Genomic DNA, 22,665 nt, shown 5'->3' on the forward strand with positions numbered 1-22,665 from the left:
TTTTCTCCTCTCTTTTTTGTTTTTTAAATGCAGGCAACTTTTTTGTGCCTCGAAGGTTTTTTGGTGAAGCAAGCCTCATGTCACAGACATTATATTCAAGCATGGAATTCACACCAAAATCAGAGAGAGCAACATCATGTTTCTGTTAGAACTTTAAAATAGCAGCAGTCATGGGCAACATGTTGTGCCTTTATGTTTAGTACTCGTGTTTCACCTATCTTTGTACTAGTTGCAACTTTGTGCATTTATGTTCAACGTGTCTCCTATTCGCGTATTCGGTTTTGAAGTGACGTAGAAGCTGAGATAAAATAGTTGTCTAGGTCATGGGGGGTTTCTCCTCCATGGGGATGCATTTTTTTCTTCTTAGCATAGGATATTTCTTGTCCTTTATTTTTTGCATGATCAAAATAAGTCTTTTCCATCCACCCAAGTGTGGGAACACAACAGATTTGCCGAAATGCCCATTATTTGGGTCATGCTGAAGTATATAATGCAAGGTAAATTAAACCTTGGAATATACAAAAACACACCGAAACAGCCACATCCGCTCCAAAATTAGTGGCAACCAATCCTCCCGTCGCTCTTCAGAGTTGCCCTCCACCGAAACGCCCGCACCGACGACGCCAGACGACGGCGGCACCGACGATGCCAGACGACGGCCGCACCGACGACGCCGATGACGACCGCGACATCCACGACGACGACCTCCTCGCCAACACAGGTGCATGCTTTCTCTTCAATCTTTCAGACGCCGTCGCCCACACTGTCGCGACTGTCTCCGGACTACGCATCGGCGGCGGCAAACTCCTCGGCAGGCTGATTTGCACGCATGTGAAGATGTTAACAATGACATCCGTTCATTGCTCCTGTTTCTGTTCTGCATAGTTCTGCATAAATAGTGAAACCATGGTTAATCCACATACTAGGATCTATGATTGTCCATGTAATCGATGCAAGAGATGAACCATATGCCGTGAGCATATGTTATGAAAACCAATTATAAAGTGCATGAGCAAGTGAAATCATACCACGGATCCTCAGCAGATCCCCATGGTACTGAAAATTTGATACCACTGACCTAACCTATGACTGAAACAAATCTTTGTAGTTTGCCACAATGTTCTGTCAAATTAATATGTACATATAAAATTCACACTGACTGTGACCTCTTGGTTCCGAACATTAATCTATATGAATATTATTACAAACTACAGAGCTACATGTTTACCGCCAATGTCCCCTCAAAATCATATGACCATAAGAAAATACACCCTATACATGAGGCCTCTTGATCGAAAGCGACAATTGAGAATCAATCTATTACAAAGATGTCCCCTCAAAATCATATGACCATAAGAAAATACACCCTATGCATGAGGCCTCTTGAAAGCGACAATTGCGATTGAATCTATTACAAAGTACATCATTACATTTCGAGGTTGTTGGTTCCATATTCTAAATGATGGTCTTGCACTCCATTAAATATAATGATCTCACATCTTTTTACAGGAGTTCGTATGGGCCCTACCACTCCCAGCAGGACCCCCACCCCCTTCCAGGATATAAGCAACAACCAAACATCAGGTATTGATCATAACCCAGTCAGGACGTGCACCCCCTTCCAGGATATAAGCAACAACCAAACATCAGGTATTGATCACAACCCAGTCACTCAAGTTCGATACAGTATTACAACTACTGAACTGTGTCATGATTTGCAGACCCAAAGGAACTAAAAAGGTAGAGGGATAGAGAGCGGTATGCAAAAAATAAAGATGAGATTAATAAGAGAAGGCGTGAAGCCTACAAAAGAAAAAAAATACCACTGAGGAAATAGATGGCCTACATAACGGAACACCGGCACAGCTAGCTGTATCACAAGGTAATGATGATCAAATTTCATTATCTATGCCCCAATTGAATTGGCATGTAATTATTTTTTCTTCATCTGTTCAGACACTAATGAGACTAAGAATCGGAGGGAAAGGGAGCGTTATGCACAGAATAGAGAGGAAATATTAAAGAGACAACGCCAAACCCATGAGCAAAATAGAAATATTACTGCTGCTTTCGATGGCAGTAACCTTGTGTCGCATATGCCAGCTACTGGACAAGAGGCGGTCACCCAACTGCAGAACATTACTGCTGCTTTCAATGCCAGTAACATCGTGTCACATGTGCCAGCTACTGGACAAGAGGCGGTCACCCAGCTGCAAAACATCACAGGCCCAGATGGTGCATTACCAACTTTAGGACCATACAATGGATTCATACAAACTGACAAGGAGAATATTTCTGACAATGATGAATCCGATTGGCTGCACAGAAATGATGCGTACCAGATGCAACGAAGTTCAAGAAGAATGACACTCACACAACTGTCAGGGGTTGACAACCCCCAACTCAATACAGTCGTCAATCTACGTACCCCAGGGGTAACTTTTCATGATCAGGGTTAGTTCATCGATTTAATTAAGTTGCTAAATTATCAATAGTGTTTGTTTCTCCTTTAATTGAGCACTCCGTTCTTCATTCGATTGAGACTAGCATTTGGTTCATATCTTCGGTTCATCCCTACTACTTACTCACTGGGGTCAACCAATGTTATCAGGCAACGACCACGGCGAAGATGCGTATGGAATACTGGAGCCCGATGTCCAGACCGTAATACTTGATGGTATGCAAAATGGCAGTTTAAGATTCCTCTACCCCGATAATATGTGTCATACGCGTAATTTACGTGACCTTGTGCATCATAACTCTGTCCTAATCATGATTTACTAGACTGCTTGGGAGACCGGAACCTTGGAGAAACTGGTGATGTTGACCCTGATGAAGAAGCTAGGATGTTTGCTAGACCAGGTAGATTATTGCTATCATGAGTTATGAATACGACATAAGATAGTTATATGGTTTGTGCACAAACTTTAAATAATGCAATTGTCCATTCTTTTCCAGATGTTGATTTTGAATCCTACCGAGTGGCACGGCATCATGGTGATGGAACTATCACTAATGAGCATCATGACAGAGTTTACATGAACCTGCCCAAAAATCACCATGTACTTAGAAAAGTTAGCGACTGCTGCCACTGTGGAGCTTTGTGGTTCCAATACGAGGGGCCTGCATTTTGTTGCAGGAAGGGAAAAGTTGGTGTATTTACTCCAGAGGTTGATGAAGAGTTGAAATGATTGTTCACAAGTCAGGATGATGAGGATGCAAAATATTTCAGAGATAATATACGGTATTTCAACTCCCACTTCTCATTCACCAGTCTTGGAGTCACCCTTGATCGTCAAGTCAGCACTGCGGCAGGAACAGGTGTATATACATTTCGTGCCTGTGGGGGATTGTACCACACTCTTGATGATCTGTCGTCTGGTGATAATGGCCCTCGGCATTTGCAGCTATATATTTATGATACGGATGAAAACTTGCTTCACAGAGTTAAGAGGTCTCCGAATCTTAGGCTGGATCTCATACGGAAGATTCTAACAATACTAGAACATAACCCTTATGCAAAGGTTTTGAAGAGCCTTGGTGCTGTTCCGAATCTGGATGAATATAGGATCTCACTAAACACAGATATCAACCTCGATCAACGAAGGTACAATGCGCCAACTACTTCTCAGGTTGCAGCAATATGGGTTGAAGGAAGCGACCCACATAAAACCTTTGATAGGAGTGTTGTCGTATACGGTAAAGGAGACCGTCCCCTGTATATTAGAGCATACCATGGGTGCTACGACCCTTTGTCATATCCACTGTTCTTCCCACGTGGGGAGATCGGTTGGAATCGTTGGATGCCATATATTGAGTTAGTCGATGGCACAAACCAAGTTTCAGTGGATGAACTTGCACAACAGAACCCAACCTATGGTTTTCCTTCAGGTATGATGTTCAAAATTGGTATATATCATATTATTTAAATTAAAACTTATGCATTCATCCATCTTTCAGATGATAACGTGATTAGAGAACAAGTTGGTCATAACGCACAGCATGAAGAGCAACCCACTGATTTACCTGAAGGTATAGGTCGTCATTACTACTTCTATTATTCTCTAAATTCAAACTTATGCAGTCATCCATCTTTCAGATGATAACATGCTTACAGAACAAGTTGGTCATAACACACAGCATGAAGACCAACCCACTGATTTACCCAAAGGTATAGGTTGTCATTACTACTTTTATTGTTCTTTAAATTAAAATTTATAGTCATCCATCTTTCAGATGATAACATGATTAGAGAACAAGTTGGTCATAACGCACAGCATGAAGACCCACCCACTGATTTACTTGATGGTATAGGTCGTCATTACTACTTTTATTATTCTTACTTATGGTTGTACCTACCATAACAATTTTTATGTTGTTAACCAATTATTAGGTGATGACGATGATAACCTGGATGAGGATTTTGGTGACGATGAGATGAATCCAACAAAATCAAGGAAATTTGTTAGCGCGAGAGAGTACTATTGCTTCAAGTTGTGTGTCCGGAAGAAGCTTTTTAACATCATCTTGTTTGGGGGGCGCCTTTTCCAACAGTGGGCTGTTGACATGTACATCAAGATTGAGACAATGAGGCTTGACTGGTATTCAAAGCCAGCAAATCAAAAGGTTATACGCGCTGACCTATACCAGGTAACGTGCTTCTATTTATCACAAAATTTATATGTCAGATGCCTCACTCTTTGCTTGAACCTTTATACTAATTGGAGTGAAATATTGTTTTATTATAGGGTCTTGTTGACACCGTCGTTGCTGGCGAGTCACGCGGTGATCGGATTGGCAAGAGAATCGTGCTTCCACGTACATTTCCTGGTGGTGACCGTGACATGCAGCGCAGGTTTCTGGATGCGATGGCAATAGTTCAACGTTGGGGTAAACCGGATTATTTTCTCACGATGACATGCAATCCCTACTGGGAGGAGATAACGCAGGAATTGTTGCCTGGACAGCTGCCACAAGACCGCCCAGACCTTGTGGCAAGAGTATACAGAGCTAAGCAACGAAATATGATGGACTTACTAACTAAGTGTAAGCATTTCGGAGAAGTCGCAGCTTATTACATGTCACAGAGTTTCAGAAGCGAGGTCTCCCGCATGAGCATATACTTCTAATCATGAAAGCAAAAGGCAAGTTAAGGACCCTAGATGACTATGATCGGGTGATATCTGCAGAGATACCCGACAAAAAGAAATATCCTGTCCTCCATGATCTGGTAGTCAAACACATGTTGCACGGCCCATGTGGTGCACTCCAGAAAAGTTGCCCTTGCATGATAGATGGACAATGTCGATTTCATTACCCGCGAGATTTCTGTGATGCTACATTACAAGGGAAAGACTCATATCCCATCTATAGAAGGAGGGACGACGGGGTTCGAGTAAGGATCAGAGGAGCAGATTTGGACAATAGATGGGTGGTCCCTTACAACCCCTTTCTGCTTATGAAATACAACTGTCATATAAATGTCGAAGCATGCTCGAGGATCAAGGCAGTCAAGTACTTATTCAAGTACATCTACAAAGGGCATGATAAGGCATCATTTGCATTCGAGCAGGATATTATCAATGATGGGGGAATCATTAATGAAATTCGTCAATACAGGGATGCACGCTATATATCTCCTCCAGAAGCTATTTACAGGATTTTTGGGTTTAAAATGTTTGGTGTTAGTCCATCTGTGTTACAGCTGCAGCTTCATTTGCCAAACATGCACACAGTCGCATTTAAGGGTTATGAAAATCTAGAAGATGTTGTCGCTCGCCCAACTTCTTCCAAATCCATGCTTACCGAGTACTTTGAGATGAACAAGAAGTATCCAGCGGCACGAAAATGGCTGCACAGAGAGTTCCCAGAACATTATAGGTGGATTGCCGCTAATAAAAAGTGGCAAACGAGAAGAAGTAAGAGATCACAGATTGGAAGGCTGGTGTATGCACACCCTGTAGTAAGAGATCACAGATTGGAAGGCTGGTGTATGCACACCCTGTTGAAGGAGGTAGGTACTACTTGCGGGTGCTCCTAAGTCATGTCCGAGGTGCCACTTCATTTGATGATTTAAAAACAGTAAATGGCAAGCCATGCACTTCCTTCAGAGAGGCATGTGAGCACTTAGGCCTCATTGAGCATGACAGGACACTGGATGATTGCATGACAGGACACTGGATGATTGCATGACGGAGGCAGCGACATTTCAAATGCCTTCTACTCTTAGACGGTTGTTTGCGACTATACTGGTATTCTGTGAGGCAACACAAATCCGTCAATTGTGGGACAAACATCTACCATCGATGGCTGAAGATTACCGCCGCACTGAGTCGAACGAGGCAACACTTGAGCAGATGGTCCTTAGAGATGTCAGGGATCTGGTGCAATCCATGGGTAAGGATATTAAAATGTATGGACTTCTAGATCTGGTTGACATAGATGGTTCTTCTGACGCCGAGTATAGAGAGGTAACAGAGGAGAGACAAGTTAGAGTTGACCAAGAGCATCTAGATCTATTTAGCTGTTTGAACAGTGAACAACTGGATGGTTTCAACGACATAATGGATCATGTGACGAACCAAAAAAGCCAGATATTTTTTGTTGATGGTCCAGGAGGCACTGGGAAGACGTACCTGTACAAGGCATTGCTTGCGAAGGTCCGTTCGATGGGCCTAATAGCGATCGCAACTGCTACATCAGGTATAGCGGCGTCAATAATGCCTGGAGGCCGGACTGCGCACTCCAGGTTCAAAATTCCAATCAAGCTCACTGACAACAACATGTGTGGTTTCACAAAGCAGAGTGGTACGGCAGAGTTGCTTAAACAGGCGTCCTTGATAATTTGGGATGAAGTTGCTATGACAAAGTGTCAAGCAGTTGAGACGCTTGACAGATCGCTACAAGATATAATGGAATGTCCTCTGCCGTTTGGTGGAAAGGTTGTTGTCTTTGGTGGGGATTTCAGGCAGGTCCTCCCCATTGTTACACGAGGGACAAGAGCACAGATCACGGATGCTACACTGTTGAGATCCTATCTGTGGGATAAGATCCGCAAGATACGCCTCACGCGCAATATGCGGGCACAGGAGGACCCTTAGTTCTTCGAATACCTCCTAAGGATTGGCAATGGAACGGAAGAAACTATTGGTGACGACTATGTGCGTCTCCCTGAAGACATTGTGATTGGTTATACTGAGGACGAAGAACCTATTAACAAGCTCATCGAAGATGTCTTCCCATCCCTGCACACCAATGATAGGTCGAGGGAGTACATGAGCAAACATGCAATTCTCTCGACCAAAAACGAGCATGTGGATGACCTGAATGACAAGATGATCTCTAGGTTTTCGGGAGAAGAAAAGGTATATCATAGCTTTGACTCTATCGAGGATGACTTCCAGAATAATTACACGATTGATTTTCTGAACTCCATCACACCAAATGGTTGCCCCCGCATGTCTTGAGAGTAAAAATCAACTGCCCGGTCATTTTGCTACCGAACCTCGACCCTCATAATGGCTTGTGTAATGGAACACGGCTTATGATCAGAGCCTTCCAGGATAATGCAATCGATGCGGAGATTGTTGGTGGCCAGCATGCTGGAAAGAGGGTGTTCATACCTAGGATCCCCATGTCGCCATCGGAGGATGATGAGGACATCAATACCATTGTTACACCCACAGCCCCTACTGTTACATATACTGGACCAATTACTAGAGCTCGCGCACGCCAATTAAATTACCAGGTACTTTCGTTTCTTGGTAATGATTCTAATGTTCATGAGATTATGATGCTGCCTAAATTGGATACATTTGTTTTGCTTACAAATGAAGGGCCTAGCTTGGAGAAGGATGAACATTGGAGCAAGAACACGCATGGAGTTGATGGCATGCGCAAGGGGATCAAGAACGGAGTTACAAGTGATGATTTCAGGACTTTGAAGCCGCCATAAGGAGTGCATGAAGCCTTGGACGAAATATACAAGATGCCACTTCATAATATTCGTCCATAGGCTATTCTAGGTGCTGCGTCACCTTATTAATGGGCCAGGCCCATGTAATTTCGAAATACTTAAGTATAGGCTATTTTTAGAGTCCGTGTGTGTGGGGAAACAAGAGTTAGGGTTGGTTTCGGACCCCACCCTCAAGGGCCACGAAATTCCCCCCTCTTCCTCCATATATACAGCCCTTAGGGCGTCGTTTAGACTTTGGGTTTTGTTTAGATTAAAAGTTCGCCATAGCTGCAACTTCGCGTACTTCGTTTGTGTCCAACGACCAGACCAAGACGTCACAGAACCCCACCTTGATCAATAAAGCTTTCATCTTATATTCGCAATATCCCGATTGCAACCTCAGTTTCTTGCTTGTTCTTCGTTTGCTCGTAGGAAACAGACCCTCGTGGTCAGGTTGATCGTGCTCCGACGTGGTCAATAACCCTCGGAAGTTGGTTTAGCGATTGCTAAGGCGCGACGTCTCGCACGTTCGTAGTCGGATCGTCAAGGTCAACTCCCACAGAAAACGATAGCCACCATCTCATCGAAACATCGGGACACCTTAGCCTCTATCAAGTGGTATCAGATTTCCAGGTTGCTCGGTGAGATTTTTACAATTTTTCGTAGATTAGATCGAGTCTGTTCTTCATACCTACAGTCCACGAAAAAAAAAGCCACACAAAAAAATTAGGGTTAGTTCATCATATCCGAACCAATCTGAGCCTTTGCATAATCTTTTTAGGGTTTTTGCTTTGTTGAATTTGCGGTTGCATCGTCGTGTCAAGTTGCTGGTCTTAGAGTCTAGTCTTTGAGTTTCGAGTTCTGGTCATAAGTTGTCACGCCGCCGCCGCACCATCATCATCGCCCATCTACCACTTTTGCTTATCCGCCACCGCTCTGAATCCATATCCATATACCACTACCAATCCGTATCCATATACCACCACCAATCTCTATCCATATACCACCACCGCTACCATATACCACCACCGCTGCCATATACCACAACCATATATCCACCACCAATCCGAGTTCTTCTCATATTAGGTTTGTTCTTGAGATCAATCTAAATTCCAAGTCGTGTTTCCTTGCCTGCGTAGGTCTCGGAAAAAAAAAGTCTGGAGACCCCCGGGCAGTTTTTAGGCCAAAATTTTCACGGGCAAAATTTTTTTTTCCTATCCTATTTTTAGGCTTTTCTGAGTCTTTTGAGCCACGTGCCATCATAGTGATTTTTTGTCGCACTTTTTCGTCGTCGCTGCCCTGATTTCCGAAAAAAAAAGTGAATTTTTTTTTTCATGCCCATCCTATCAGTTTGACGAGGGAAGAGTTTTGAGACACTCGCCATTATAGTGATTTTTCGCAAAAAAAAAGAGAAGCGCAAAAAAAAAGAGCGAAAAAAAAAAGTTCCAGAGTGTGCTTTTCCCTTACTTACGTGCAGCGCCGTGATTTTGTTAGTGTTCTAGGCTCGCGTCTCTAGCACGGTCTAGCCTAGGACCAGCACAGTACCGTCATTGAGCGTTTATTCAACTTTGCATCTCTGAATTGATTATTGCTGACCCTTTTTGCTACCATACTATAAGCCTTCCCAGCTCCACATACATCTACGTCGTGCGTTTGACTCTCCCCTGGCAATCGCTCTATCCAAGCTTTTGAGAGTTTTTGACTACAACGGTTGCCGATCACCGCCTGCTGCTGGGTAAGAACTGGTAAGAATTTGAGATTTGCTTGACGGATTTGTGACACCCGCCACCACCACCACTTGTTAGTAGTCTGTAGGATCATATTCTTGTGTGTTTCTATTGCTGCTAACCATGCCAGGATCACAAGCCGACGAGACTGACTGGGAGAACTTGACGAACAAGGAGCTTCATGATACGTTTCAGCAAATGATGAATGGACAGGTGCAAGATGTGATAAACAGATTTGAAGAGGCCATGGAGAAGATAGATGGCATGGAGAAGACGTTTGAAACAAAGCTCGATAACAAGTTTGCTGAATTGCTTTCGCGTTTTCCACCACCACCACCGGCTGCTCCTGCCGCACCTCTGCAACAACAGCAACAACACCGACTACCTCCACGTCGGGAAACAACCCTCCGCCGAGCGAGCCGTGTCCCTCTTCAGTCGGGCCAAACTGCTGGTGCTGCTGTTGATACTTCTGTGGCTCCTACTGCTGATGTGGAGGAGGATGCTTATGTTGGAGATTATGAGGATGAGGTTGATCAAAATCAGAACTACGTGCCACCAACAGCACAGCAACCACCAGGTCGTCCACATGCAAATAATGGCAATGGTAGGGCTCACCCTCAGGTACGAGATCATGACCATCTCCCTAAACTAAAGTTGAATATTCCACCATTTGAGGGTAGATATGTTCCTGATATATATCTTACTTGGGAGTTAGAAACTGAACAACGATTTACATGTTTACAATATCCCGAGGAGAGACGTGTTCCTGCTGCTGTTTGTGCTTTCACTAGTTTTGCATGTGTTTGGTGGTCTGAGCATTGTAGATTATATCCTATTCCGGCTACTTGGGCTGCTTTGAAAACTGCTATGCGTACTCCTTGGGTTCCACCATATTATCAACGTGAATTACTTCAAAAATTGCAGCGCTTAAGACAGGGAAAAAATTCTGTAGAAGAATATTATCAGGAATTACAAACTGGCATGATTAGATGTGGTATTGTTGAGGAGAATGAAGCTATGCTTGCACGTTTTATGGGTGGATTAAATAGAGAGATTCAGACGATTCTAGAGTATAAGGAGTATACTAATATCACTCGTTTATTCCATCTTGCTTGTAAAGCTGAACGTGAAGTGCAGGATCGACAGGCATTGGCGCGGACTAACTTTTCTGCAGGTCGACCTTCATCATGGACACCACGTGCATCATCTACTTCCACACGTTCTGCTACACCGGCGCCTCCGTCGGCTGCCACCTCCAACCGTGATACAATAAAGCAGGCACAATCACCACTATCTTCCAAGAGCACACCTTCTGGGCCTGCAAAGGGCTCTTCTTCATCCATGGCATCAACAGGGCAAACACATGATATTATTTGTCGACGTTGCAAGGGTGGAGGTCATTATGCGAGAGAATGCCCATCTAAGCGTGTGATGATTGTTACTGAGGATGGTGGGTATGAGTCCGCTAGTGACTATGATGAGGAGACTTTGGCTCTTATTACACGTGACGAACACGGTGGAGATGATTCTGATCATGAGACGCAATACATGGCTCCTGAAGATGCTGACAGGTATGAATGTTTAGTTGTCTCGTCGTTATACTATGCTTTCACAACTTGACTTTAAAATATTTGGTTTGGAGACCATCAAAGATCAATATGTTCATGATGCTGAATTTAAAGATGTATTGCAGAATTGTAAGGAAGGGAGAACTTGGAACAAGTTCGTTTTTAACGATGGAGTTGTGTTTGGTGCTAACAAGCTATGCATTCCAGCTAGCTCCGTTCGTCTTTTGTTGTTGCAGGAGGCACATGGAGGAGGATTAATGGGACACTTTGGCGTCAAGAAGACAGAAGATATACTTGCTACACATTTCTTTTGGCCAAAGATGAGACGGGATGTTGAGCGTTTTGTTGCTCGCTGCACTACATGTCAAAGAGCTAAGTCACGACTCAATCCTCATGGTTTATATATGCCTTTGCCAGTACCTAGTGTTCCTTGGGAGGATATATCTATGGACTTTGTTTTAGGTTTACCTCGAACAAAGAAGGGGAGGGATAGCATATTTGTTGTCGTGGATAGCTTCTCGAAAATGGCACACTTTATACCATGTCATAAAAGCGATGATGCTGTTAATGTTGCTGATTTGTTCTTTCGTGAAATTATTCGCTTACATGGTGTGCCAAATACTATTGTTTCAGATCGTGATACTAAATTTCTTAGCCACTTTTGGAGATGTTTATGGGCTAAGTTGGGGACTAAGCTGCTTTTTAGTACTATTTGTCACCCCCAAACTGATAGACAAACTGAAGTAGTCAATAGAACATTGTCTACTATGCTTAGGGCTGTTTTGAAGAATAACAAGAAAATGTGGGAAGAATGCTTGCCTCATATTGAATTTGCTTATAATCGCTCGTTGCATTCTACTACTAAGATGTGCCCTTTTGAAATTGTGTATGGTTTCCTACCTCGTGCACCTATTGATTTGTTGCCTCTTCCATCTTCAGAGAAGGTTAATTTTGATGCTAAAGAACGCTCTGAATTGATTTTAAAAATGCATGAGTTAACTAAGGAAAACATTGAGCGTATGAATGCTAAATATAAACTTGCTGGAGATAAGGGTAGAAAACATGTTGTGTTTGCGCCTGGAGATCTTGTTTGGTTACATTTGCGTAAAGATAGATTTCCTAATCTGCGCAAATCAAAGCTAATGCCACGTGCTGATGGTCCTTTTAAGGTGTTAGAGAAAATAAATGATAATGCATATAAACTTGAGCTACCTGTAGATTTTGGGGTTAGTCCCTCTTTTAACATTGCAGATTTGAAGCCTTATTTGGGTGAGGAAGATGCGCTTCCGTCGAGGACGACTTCATTTCAAGAAGGGGAGGATGATGAGGACATCAATACCATTGTTACACCCACAGCCCCTACTGTTACATATACTGGACCAATTACTAGAGCTCGCGCACGCCAATTAAATTACCAGGTACTTTCGTTTCTTGGTAATGATTCTAATGTTCATGAGATTATGATGCTGCCTAAATTGGATACATTTGTTTTGCTTACAAATGAAGGGCCTAGCTTGGAGAAGGATGAACATTGGAGCAAGAACACGCATGGAGTTGATGGCATGCGCAAGGGGATCAAGAACGGAGTTACAAGTGATGATTTCAGGACTTTGAAGCCGCCATAAGGAGTGCATGAAGCCTTGGACGAAATATACAAGATGCCACTTCATAATATTCGTCCATAGGCTATTCTAGGTGCTGCGTCACCTTATTAATGGGCCAGGCCCATGTAATTTCGAAATACTTAAGTATAGGCTATTTTTAGAGTCCGTGTGTGTGGGGAAACAAGAGTTAGGGTTGGTTTCGGACCCCACCCTCAAGGGCCACGAAATTCCCCCCTCTTCCTCCATATATACAGCCCTTAGGGCGTCGTTTAGACTTTGGGTTTTGTTTAGATTAAAAGTTCGCCATAGCTGCAACTTCGCGTACTTCGTTTGTGTCCAACGACCAGACCAAGACGTCACAGAACCCCACCTTGATCAATAAAGCTTTCATCTTATATTCGCAATATCCCGATTGCAGAGGATGATGAGGACATCAATACCATTGTTACACCCACAGCCCCTACTGTTACATATACTGGACCAATTACTAGAGCTCGCGCACGCCAATTAAATTACCAGGTACTTTCGTTTCTTGGTAATGATTCTAATGTTCATGAGATTATGATGCTGCCTAAATTGGATACATTTGTTTTGCTTACAAATGAAGGGCCTAGCTTGGAGAAGGATGAACATTGGAGCAAGAACACGCATGGAGTTGATGGCATGCGCAAGGGGATCAAGAACGGAGTTACAAGTGATGATTTCAGGACTTTGAAGCCGCCATAAGGAGTGCATGAAGCCTTGGACGAAATATACAAGATGCCACTTCATAATATTCGTCCATAGGCTATTCTAGGTGCTGCGTCACCTTATTAATGGGCCAGGCCCATGTAATTTCGGAAATACTTAAGTATAGGCTATTTTTAGAGTCCGTGTGTGTGGGGAAACAAGAGTTAGGGTTGGTTTCGGACCCCACCCTCAAGGGCCACGAAATTCCCCCCTCTTCCTCCATATATACAGCCCTTAGGGCGTCGTTTAGACTTTGGGTTTTGTTTAGATTAAAAGTTCGCCATAGCTGCAACTTCGCGTACTTCGTTTGTGTCCAACGACCAGACCAAGACGTCACAGAACCCCACCTTGATCAATAAAGCTTTCATCTTATATTCGCAATATCCCGATTGCAATCTCAGTTTCTTGCTTGTTCTTCGTTTGCTCGCAGGAAATAGACCCTCGTGGTCAGGTTGATCGTGCTCCGGCGTGGTCAATAACCCTCGGAAGTTGGTTTAGCGATTGCTAAGGCGCGACGTCTCGCACGTTCGTAGTCGGATCGTCAAGGTCGACTCCCACAGAAAACGATAGCCACCATCTCATCGAAACATCGGGACACCTTAGCCTCTATCAGAGGACACCTCACTTCCCTTCAAGCTTAAGAGAAAACAATTCCCCATCCGCCTGAGTTTTGCGATGACCATTAACAAGGCACAGGGTCAAACCATCCCGAATGTCGGTATTTACCTTCCCGAACCTGTTTTCTCACATGGCCAGCTATATGTTGCATTGTCAAGGGGTGTGTCAAGAAAGACGACACAAATTTTAGCCAAGCCTAACAAGGAGGTTGATAAATCTGGGAAGAGCACCAAAAACATTGTCTACAGAGATGTTTTAGAGGGGTGAGGCAGGTACGATCTTTCGTGTATTCTTTGCACCTTTGCTTTTGTATCTATATAACTAATTCTCGACCTAACACTTTTCTTTCCTTCTATTTTCAGGTCTTGTTAGGGACAGAGTGTGAAGCTTCCTTTACTTTGCGCTGGAGATGAGTGATACAATAAACCAGGCACCATATTAGGGAACAATCTATGTTGTATTCTGTGCTATCTAAATATACTGTAGCATTCTGTTCTGCTGAAGATGTTCTCGAACGCCAAAGTGTCCTGCAGTCTTTGAACCCCTTTCATTTTCTTTCATGTAAAGTTTTTTTGAAGATGTCTCCGGCTGTTGAGTAACTTAACTTATGTTAGCTATGTCATATATTTGTGATGAAAACTGCAAGAGTCTATGAGATTTGCAGAATGTAGTGAAGTTGAGAGGCATTATTACTACTGTATGACCATACGTCGTTCCCGAATCTTTGGTACATGAGCTCACATGCTTTCTTTTTTCAGAAAGACAATAGAATATTAGATGGCTTTAGGTTCGCTTCAGTGTTTACCTGAAAATTGGGGACAGCAACAGGCGCGGAATCGATTATGGAACCCTTAATCTCCTGCACCGCTGAAGGATCTTGCCGCTGCAAATCGACATCAGGATAACCACACATTACTAAACACCGAGTCGAAAAAACAGATAGTAGAATAGGTACAAGAACGTTCCAAGCAAAGCAATCTTTACCCACAGGATCCCCTTGACTTGCCTTACAGACTTGACACTGTCTCACATTCTTGGAACGACTTAAAGCACTTCCCTGGCCCCTCCTATCAAGCACGGCTGCTGAGGGTACATTAACTAGCTGGCAAGACAAATGATACAAGAATTATATTTCTATACAGAGAGGTAAACTTTATGTATATAAAAAAAGGTAAGAGAAAGCACACAAAAGTATCGATGAAACGTTCCGATGAGCTGAACCCAATAATTCTGTACAAAAATGTATTACGAAAATAACTCCTTTAATTCTGTATGTGTGGGGTATAAAAAAACAAAAAAAAACATTGGGCCTGAGATAAACGAGGAAAGCGTGGGGCCTGAGATAACAATCACGATTCCCTGGACTCCTCATGCTATGGAAGTCCTTCCCGTGATTTCTGCCTTACATATTGCCTACAACTAACAATCTCTCGATCAGGAGCCCAAAGAAGCAACGGGTTTTGCACCATAGGGTTTCCTTCAACCTCTCCTTCATCCTCTCTCTCGATCTGGCATCCTCACACCCCTCCATTGCGCTACATCCTCACACCCCTCCAACGCGCCGGCCTCCTCCACCGCAAGTTTCTCCAGCTTGCGGTACACGTCTGTCCGTGGTGAACTATCGTCGTCCTCCATGTCTGCGTCACAATCCCTGATGGCATCTGCGGATCAATCTGCCATCATCGTTGTAATGACGTCTCTGAAATTACATTCTATTCACGATTTCACATCTCATTTATCATGAAATTTCCTGTTTCTACATGATTTCAGATTCCAAAAACTGGAACATGGAAAGACAAAGAAAGTGTTTAAATTATGCCCAGAATGACACCATGGCCAGCATGGTCTAAGTAATGAACACTAACCACAGGCCCCCATAGTTGTGGGAGACTATTGAGTCCCACAGATTTGCAGGACTCCATTTATTCAGGGCTATCGACAGTTAATCGTGCTTCTGCTGCTGCAGCAGCAGCTCATGAAACATGCTTACAACGAAAAATGATGAGCAGGATTAGTATGTTTATGTAATTTTCCCTCAAAATCGCCCCAGTTATGTAGACTAGGTGATAAACGTCATTCACATTCGCAAGCCACATGATATAAACATCAGTACATCACTAACCGTGCTACAAGGCAACACAGTCACTAGAGGGGATCCAACAAAGTGAATCAACATGCTCTGTTTGACCCCGCAAAATTACCAAAATGCTCTGTGTTACTAAGGAAATTCTTATTACAACATCCACATGATTACTTGAGAGAATAGTCACGCAAGTGAATCTCCAAAAGTTGACTGGAGCATTAACAAAGAAATAGATCATTATTCTGATAGCACTATTTTTAAGTTAACATTCGACCCCTATGTTTTGTACATCACAACTAGATGCAGATAACGGCATGATAATAATATATATGCTTGGTTTTCAGGAACACATCGACAGGGGAGCCAATGACGAGCATACACAAAATATGCAGCTTGAAGGCATACAAACCAAAGACGAGGATGTGAATACCGAGTTAACAACGGCAAAGGAAGAACAAACCAAATTGGATGATACAGAAAATATGCAGATTGATGAGGTGATACCCTAAGACAAGCATACAAACAATTCTTTACTCACCTTCATAATATTTGCTCTTTTATAAGTATTGAATCATATTATATTACTGTGAGTTTCAGAGACTAAGCGAGGAAGAATCAAATGGAATAGACGATGAAGATGAAGTAGAGAAAAAGAATAGCACACAGACCACAGATTGCGAAGTGACAAAGGCAGGTTGCTCTCAGGAATTAACCGTCAAGAGAACAAGTGAAGAAATGCGGCCAGCTCAAGACGATGAATTGGCACAAACATTCGACACCAAAGGGGCACAAACCATAGGGGACAAGCTGGCCTTGAACGAAACAAGTGAACAAATGCAACCTGCTCGGGATGAGGAATTAGCACAAACATTTGGCACCGAAGGGGCAGAAACTATAGGGGACACGCTGGCAGAATCAAATGGAACAACCGACAAAGAAGAAGTGGAGAAAAAGCAAAGCACGCAGTCCAGTGATTCCGAAGACTCCGAAGTGACAGAGGCATCTTTTTTGTTCCAACTGTGTCCCAAATAGTTCTAATTCTAATTATATTAATCCTGCATACCCATTATTCTTTGTAATGTTGCTTCCAGGAATTAAGCTTCAATGAAACAAGTGAACAAATGGAAACAAGTGAACAAATGGAGCCAGGTGTGAACAAAGAATTAGCACAAACGTCCAGCATGGTAGGGGCACAAACTGGGAAGCCTATCCGACTGCATAACAAACCTAAGAAGGCACAAGACTACGTGGTGGCTCCAGAAGGCACGAACAAATCCTTCTATGTCATCCCTCGCTTGGCTACATTTATTTTCTTTGTTATTAATTAATAAATGTTTTACTTACATCATGATAGATTATGCCTGCACCGGCGATGATTGGTCCGTGATTGAAAGTATCATGGCTGAACCAAACGATAAAAGAAATTTAGTGAGCATCGACGACTCACATCTCCAAAGAAAACAGTTAGAACGTCTATTACTCCCCAAAGAATTTCTTGGCGGCGAAGTAAGTATATGTAGCTTTCAGACAAGACTATGCTGTTTTAACATGAGTTCCTATTCTCTCCTCTGACTAAGGTGTGCACTTCATATTGCAGATCATAGACGCATACATACATTGCATAAGTGCTAAAGAGCATCTACAGATGAGGTCAGGTAGAAGTGTGTTCTTAGAGAGTGCATGCATCTCTAAGATGATAAAGGAATTTAGCTCTATACGGGATGACGCACCAAGATGGGTATTAAACAGAGCTACAACTTATTTGGAACATGATATGGTGAGTCTCAGTTCCGTATAAATGTTTGTATAAATGGGACCTAAACTAACAAAAACCCTGTTTTCAGATATTCATTCCAGTTAACATTGAACACTTCCATTGGTACCTAGCAGTTATAAATGTCGGGCAGCGATGCATCCAAGTGCTCGACTCGCTAGGCCCAAGAATGAGCCGCAAAGACCTCACCGCTATGGTTAGTCATTAGTCCCACTACACCATCTTTTGATAAGACGATTTCTGTTATTGTTCGGTTGTGATGCTAATACTTTGTCATTTATTCATTCAACAGCTCAAAGGACTAGAAAATGTATTCGAATATGCATCGCTTCAAGTGGAACTAAAAACTGATAAGTGGAAAGACTGAAACATCTCATCATGGCCAAGGGAAGAGTGTATTAAGAGCAAACTGCAAAGAGACTGGTATACCTTCTAACTCAAAGGCTCAAAGTAATTGACTTCCAAAGACTCTGAATTTAGGCTTATTTTGACAGCAATCTGTAGGAGGAATTAGTTTAAATAAACATGGAGTAGTTTAACAATCTTGAAAGCAAGCTGCGCACACATCTTACTGAATTTAGGCTCATCTTTCTTGAAAGCAAAGTTTTGATAGCTTTTTAGCTTTGACATACAATTTTGACAGTTTGGGGACAGATTTAGTCACTGAACCAATTATGACTAGGAAATCATTAAACTTTAGTCTCAATATCTGAATTTCTATCTCTGGACCATGTGGCGGCAAGCAAGCAAATTAAATTGGTAAACAGTACGGTGTCCAACTGATTCAGCACTAGATGCCGACAGTGATAGCACCAAGCGAAATTCAGTAATTATGACCAGCAAATCATTAAACTTAGTATGAATATCTCAATTCTATCTCTGGACCATGTGGCTGTAGGCAAGCAAATTAAATTGGTAAATAGTGCAATGCCTATCTCATTGAACACTAGGGCCTGAGAGCAACTAGATTCAGTCAAGCATGCAAGTGAATCTAGAGCAGCAGAAAAATCAGGGAACCAGACCTATGAAATCAAAACGAGAGAGAGGTAGAGGGAGGCTTTACCTTGGGTTGTTGCTGCCCCATGGCTGGGCGTCCTCCCGTGAGAGAAGCCTCACTCCTCCTCTCCCTACATCAAGTTGGTGCAGGTGCGTGGTGAGTTGGAGGCTGGCTGCATCCATTGGCGTGTTGAGGTCTCCTGCAGCCTAGCACGAACACCATCTCATGGAAGGGAAGAAGAAGAAATCCAAGAGGAGAGGAGAAGGGGGCTGACCTGTATGTCGTCGGGGTAGCCTTCCTGTCCCGGAGCCACATGGTAAGGTCGCCGGAGCCACGACGGAGCAGATCAAGCGTCGGCGCATGCGGATCCAGCGCCGGCGAACGCAAATCAAGTGCCTCCTCGCCCAGCAGCACCACCACCAGCACCTCCTCGCCCAGAAGCCTCACTCCTCCTCAACCTACAGGGTGTGAGAGAACTAGGGTTGGGGGCTGCCAGAGTGGGCGTAGGTGATGGGGAGCAAGGCGACCATTGGGAGGAAGAGGAGAGCGCACGCGGTGGATGGACCCGGCGTCGCCAGGAGGAGTGAGGGGCGGCGCAGAGCAGATCGCCGGGCCGCCGCCTGTGGATGGGGATGTCGTGGCCATGAATGAGGGAAGAATGGGGAGAAAAGGAGAAATGAGGAAAGGAGTAATGACTATCATATCTCTCAATGTGATATGGTAAGATTTTTTTCATTTGTAATAGTGCTTTACTTGGTCTTAATTAATATTCTATGTATTTCTAAACTATTTCATCATTGCAGATTTTATTGCCTTGGTATATGTTTGGGTTATTTCTATTGTTTGTCTTGGATCAAAATAGAAAAGTTGTCTCAATTTTCGATCCGATACCAATACCTACTTTCGGAAAGAATGTACTTAAAACCGTGGCCGACAATCTAAACCTTGCGCTTGAAGTTGCAAACCCTACATTCAAGGATGATATCTCTAAATGGGAATGCATAGTTCCTGATGCTCCAACAAACTCACACTGGTATGAATCTTTTAAACGCATTACAATATTAATTGATTCATTCAACGCACATTATGTGTTTATTTCATATATGCGGTGCCTTGTCTGGTTATTTGGTTTTTAATTACATGCACTCATTGTGCGATGGAAAGCTATATTTTCCCATACCCCAGGTGACTATTTACACCATGCTTATTTGTATACACATTGCACATACAACTTATTATAACAATGTTGTATAATGCCAATGTAGGATGGTTTTCAACTGAGGAAGCAATTTTTGGTGCATATTTTAAAGTACGAAGAGAATGAAGCTCAAAACAATATCCCATGCATTGAACGAAGCATCATTGATCGCATCTATAGATGGACCTTCATTGCTTCAAAAGATGGACCTTCAAAACATGCTTAGTTGCGGTTTTTAGAATATGTTCTTGTAGCAGTTATAATACAATTATTATATGAAAGTGAATTTTATGCGAAGACATGTTTATGATATGTGTGTTGGATCACAAATATATCGCACTTTTTGAAAATACAATTTGAGTGACATGATAAAATTTAGTAGCGATCTGAATTTTCTGTAAAAAATCATTTTAGTATTATCATGTAAACATGTTTTGTTTGAGACGTGCGTTGCACGTGCATGCTTACTAGTGCATCATAAGGAAAGAAATAACGGGGAGATATTTTATTGATGGTTGGTTGTTTTCGTTTTGCTGTAAGGCAGTGGATTTGTCGAGGCCCCACATGAGTCCATAATAAAGGAGCGGTGGGGCATCTGTTTATTGCAGTAGGTCAAACGAGATCATTAGAGCCAAAAAAACACTAAAAACCGAACATGAGAGGATGGGCATCTGTTCGAGGGTGGAAACGAAACAACCTACTAACTCCCCTTTAATAGTAGACCATAAATTGGAAGGCAGCCTTTTACAAGGAAATATCACGTATATTTGTTGAAACGAATGGTTATTAAATTCCATACAATTTCTCTCCTAAGAATCTCTAAGACATTAATCTTAAGAGCAACAGTAACTGAAGAACAACAAGTAGCTAGACGTCCTTGATGTGACACAATAGTTGAGGTTGGGGATATGCAGCTTCATTTCTTCGAAAAGTCAAACGATCAGGACCGATCTGTACAAGGACATGCATAAGCAAATAGGAGTAATCTGAAAGGGTAAGGATTATACTATATTGTCTTGCTGAGTTCGCTTCCCAGTGAAATATCTGTCATTTTTTTATTGCGATATGGCTCAAATTGTGGCTGGTAGTCTAGACATGCTACGCAGAAATCATGAAGGGCCTAACACTAATAACATTACCATTGTATATCTAGTCATAGTATTCCAACTATCCCAAGGAAAGAAAAGTTATCTGAAAGTTGCACTCTAACATGCAACAATAAGGAAAGAAAATTATTAAAAATACACATAAGCTAGCAAAAACGATTACCATGATCTTAAATAAGCAAGCAATAGAGCAGTGTCGTTCCCACAAAGGCAAATGACAGAGTACAACAAAACTGTAAGTACCAATCATCATATCGTGAAATGTGTTGTTTTCTTCATTGACAGATCTAACAAAAATGAATTGAGTTAGGAACCTGATCAGATGCACGCTTGCAGAGAACAGTGGGTAAAAGAAAGGAATAAAATTCAATATTGAATAATTTCCTCACTCATATCTGGTGCTTTTGCAAGAAAGGAATTAAATGCAATATCGAACAATAGATCTCTTGTTTTCAGCTTGACTTGATTCTATTGTTAACTGCATTCCCAAAAAATAATGCCTGTGTTCTAAAATTTGAGTCATCTAGGAAAACGTAGTTCAATATATAAAGTTGTTGGCGCAGGCATTGTTGGGGAACGTAGCCGAATTTTAAAATTTTCTACGCATCACCAAGATCAATCTATGGAGTCATCTAGCAACGAGGGAGAGGGGAGTGCATCTACATACCCTTGTAGATCACGAGCGGAAGCGTTCAAGAGAACGGGGTTGATGGAGTCGTACTCATGGTGATCCAAATCACCGATGACCTAGCGCCGAACGGACGGCACCTCCGCGTTCAACACACGTACGGTTGGGAAGACGTCTCCTCCAACTTGATCCAGCAAGGGGGAATGAGAGGTTGATAAAGATCCAGCAGCACGACGGTGTGGTGGTGGAAGCAACGGTGATCTCGGCAGGGCTTCGCCAAGCTCAGGGAGAGGGAGGAGTGTCACGGGAGGGAGAGGGAGAGGCCAGGGGCTAGGGTGCGACTGCCCTGCCTCCCCCCCACTATATATAGGACCCCTAGGGGGCGCCGGCCCTAGGAGATTGAATCTCCAAGGGGGGGCGCGACCAAGGGGGGTGGAGTGCCCCCCAAGCCAAGTGGGGCGCCCCCACCCCTAGGGTTTCCAACCCTAGGCGCAGGGGAGGCCCATGGGGGGGCGCACCAGCCCACTAGGGGCTGGTTCCCCTCCCACTTCAGCCCATGGGGCCCTCCGGGATAGGTGGCCCCACCCGATGGACCCCCGGGACCCTTCCGGTGGTCCCGGTACAATACCGATTACTCCCGAAACCTTCCCGATGGCCGAAACTTGACTTCCTATATATA

At 43.1% G+C, this 22,665-nt stretch overlaps 1 protein-coding gene across 18 annotated transcripts; it reads right to left on the reverse strand.

The window, feature by feature from the left end:
* Positions 1-397: 397 nt before the first annotated feature.
* Positions 398-19,757, reverse strand: LOC125519139. 18 transcript variants are annotated; one of them, XR_007288191.1, is made up of 7 exons: positions 19,329-19,747; positions 19,121-19,253; positions 17,628-17,685; positions 15,189-15,302; positions 15,006-15,083; positions 2,085-2,210; positions 398-887 (listed from the first exon to the last, which is right to left on the reverse strand). XR_007288191.1 is itself a non-coding variant. In XM_048684019.1 (7 exons), exons 2-7 carry the CDS (start codon positions 19,414-19,416, stop codon positions 14,672-14,674), a joined length of 588 nt encoding a protein of 195 aa, XP_048539976.1. In that variant the 5' UTR covers positions 19,417-19,512; positions 19,607-19,757; the 3' UTR covers positions 14,069-14,671. The 18 variants fall into 18 exon arrangements, 11 of the variants coding, with proteins under 11 accessions (XP_048539978.1, XP_048539983.1, XP_048539981.1 ...); XR_007288190.1 differs by having other exon boundaries at positions 2,063-2,210; XR_007288192.1 differs by having other exon boundaries at positions 2,063-2,210; positions 15,207-15,302; positions 19,329-19,745.
* Positions 19,758-22,665: the final 2,908 nt, after the last annotated feature.

This window comes from Triticum urartu, chromosome 7 (genome assembly GCF_003073215.2).
Source record: "Triticum urartu cultivar G1812 chromosome 7, Tu2.1, whole genome shotgun sequence".
In the NCBI taxonomy this organism is placed as follows: Eukaryota; Viridiplantae; Streptophyta; class Magnoliopsida; order Poales; family Poaceae; genus Triticum; species Triticum urartu.

Coding starts and splice junctions, on each gene's coding strand:
- LOC125519139 (XM_048684019.1), bottom strand. CDS start 19,416: ATGCGCCGACGCTTGATCTGCTCCGTCGTGGCTCCGGCGACCTTACCA. Junction 19,254..19,328: donor GCTACCCCGACGACATACAG/GTCAGCCCCCTT, acceptor GCTAGGCTGCAG/GAGACCTCAACACGCCAATG. Junction 15,084..15,188: donor AGGCAAGTCAAGGGGATCCT/GTGGGTAAAGAT, acceptor GTCGATTTGCAG/CGGCAAGATCCTTCAGCGGT.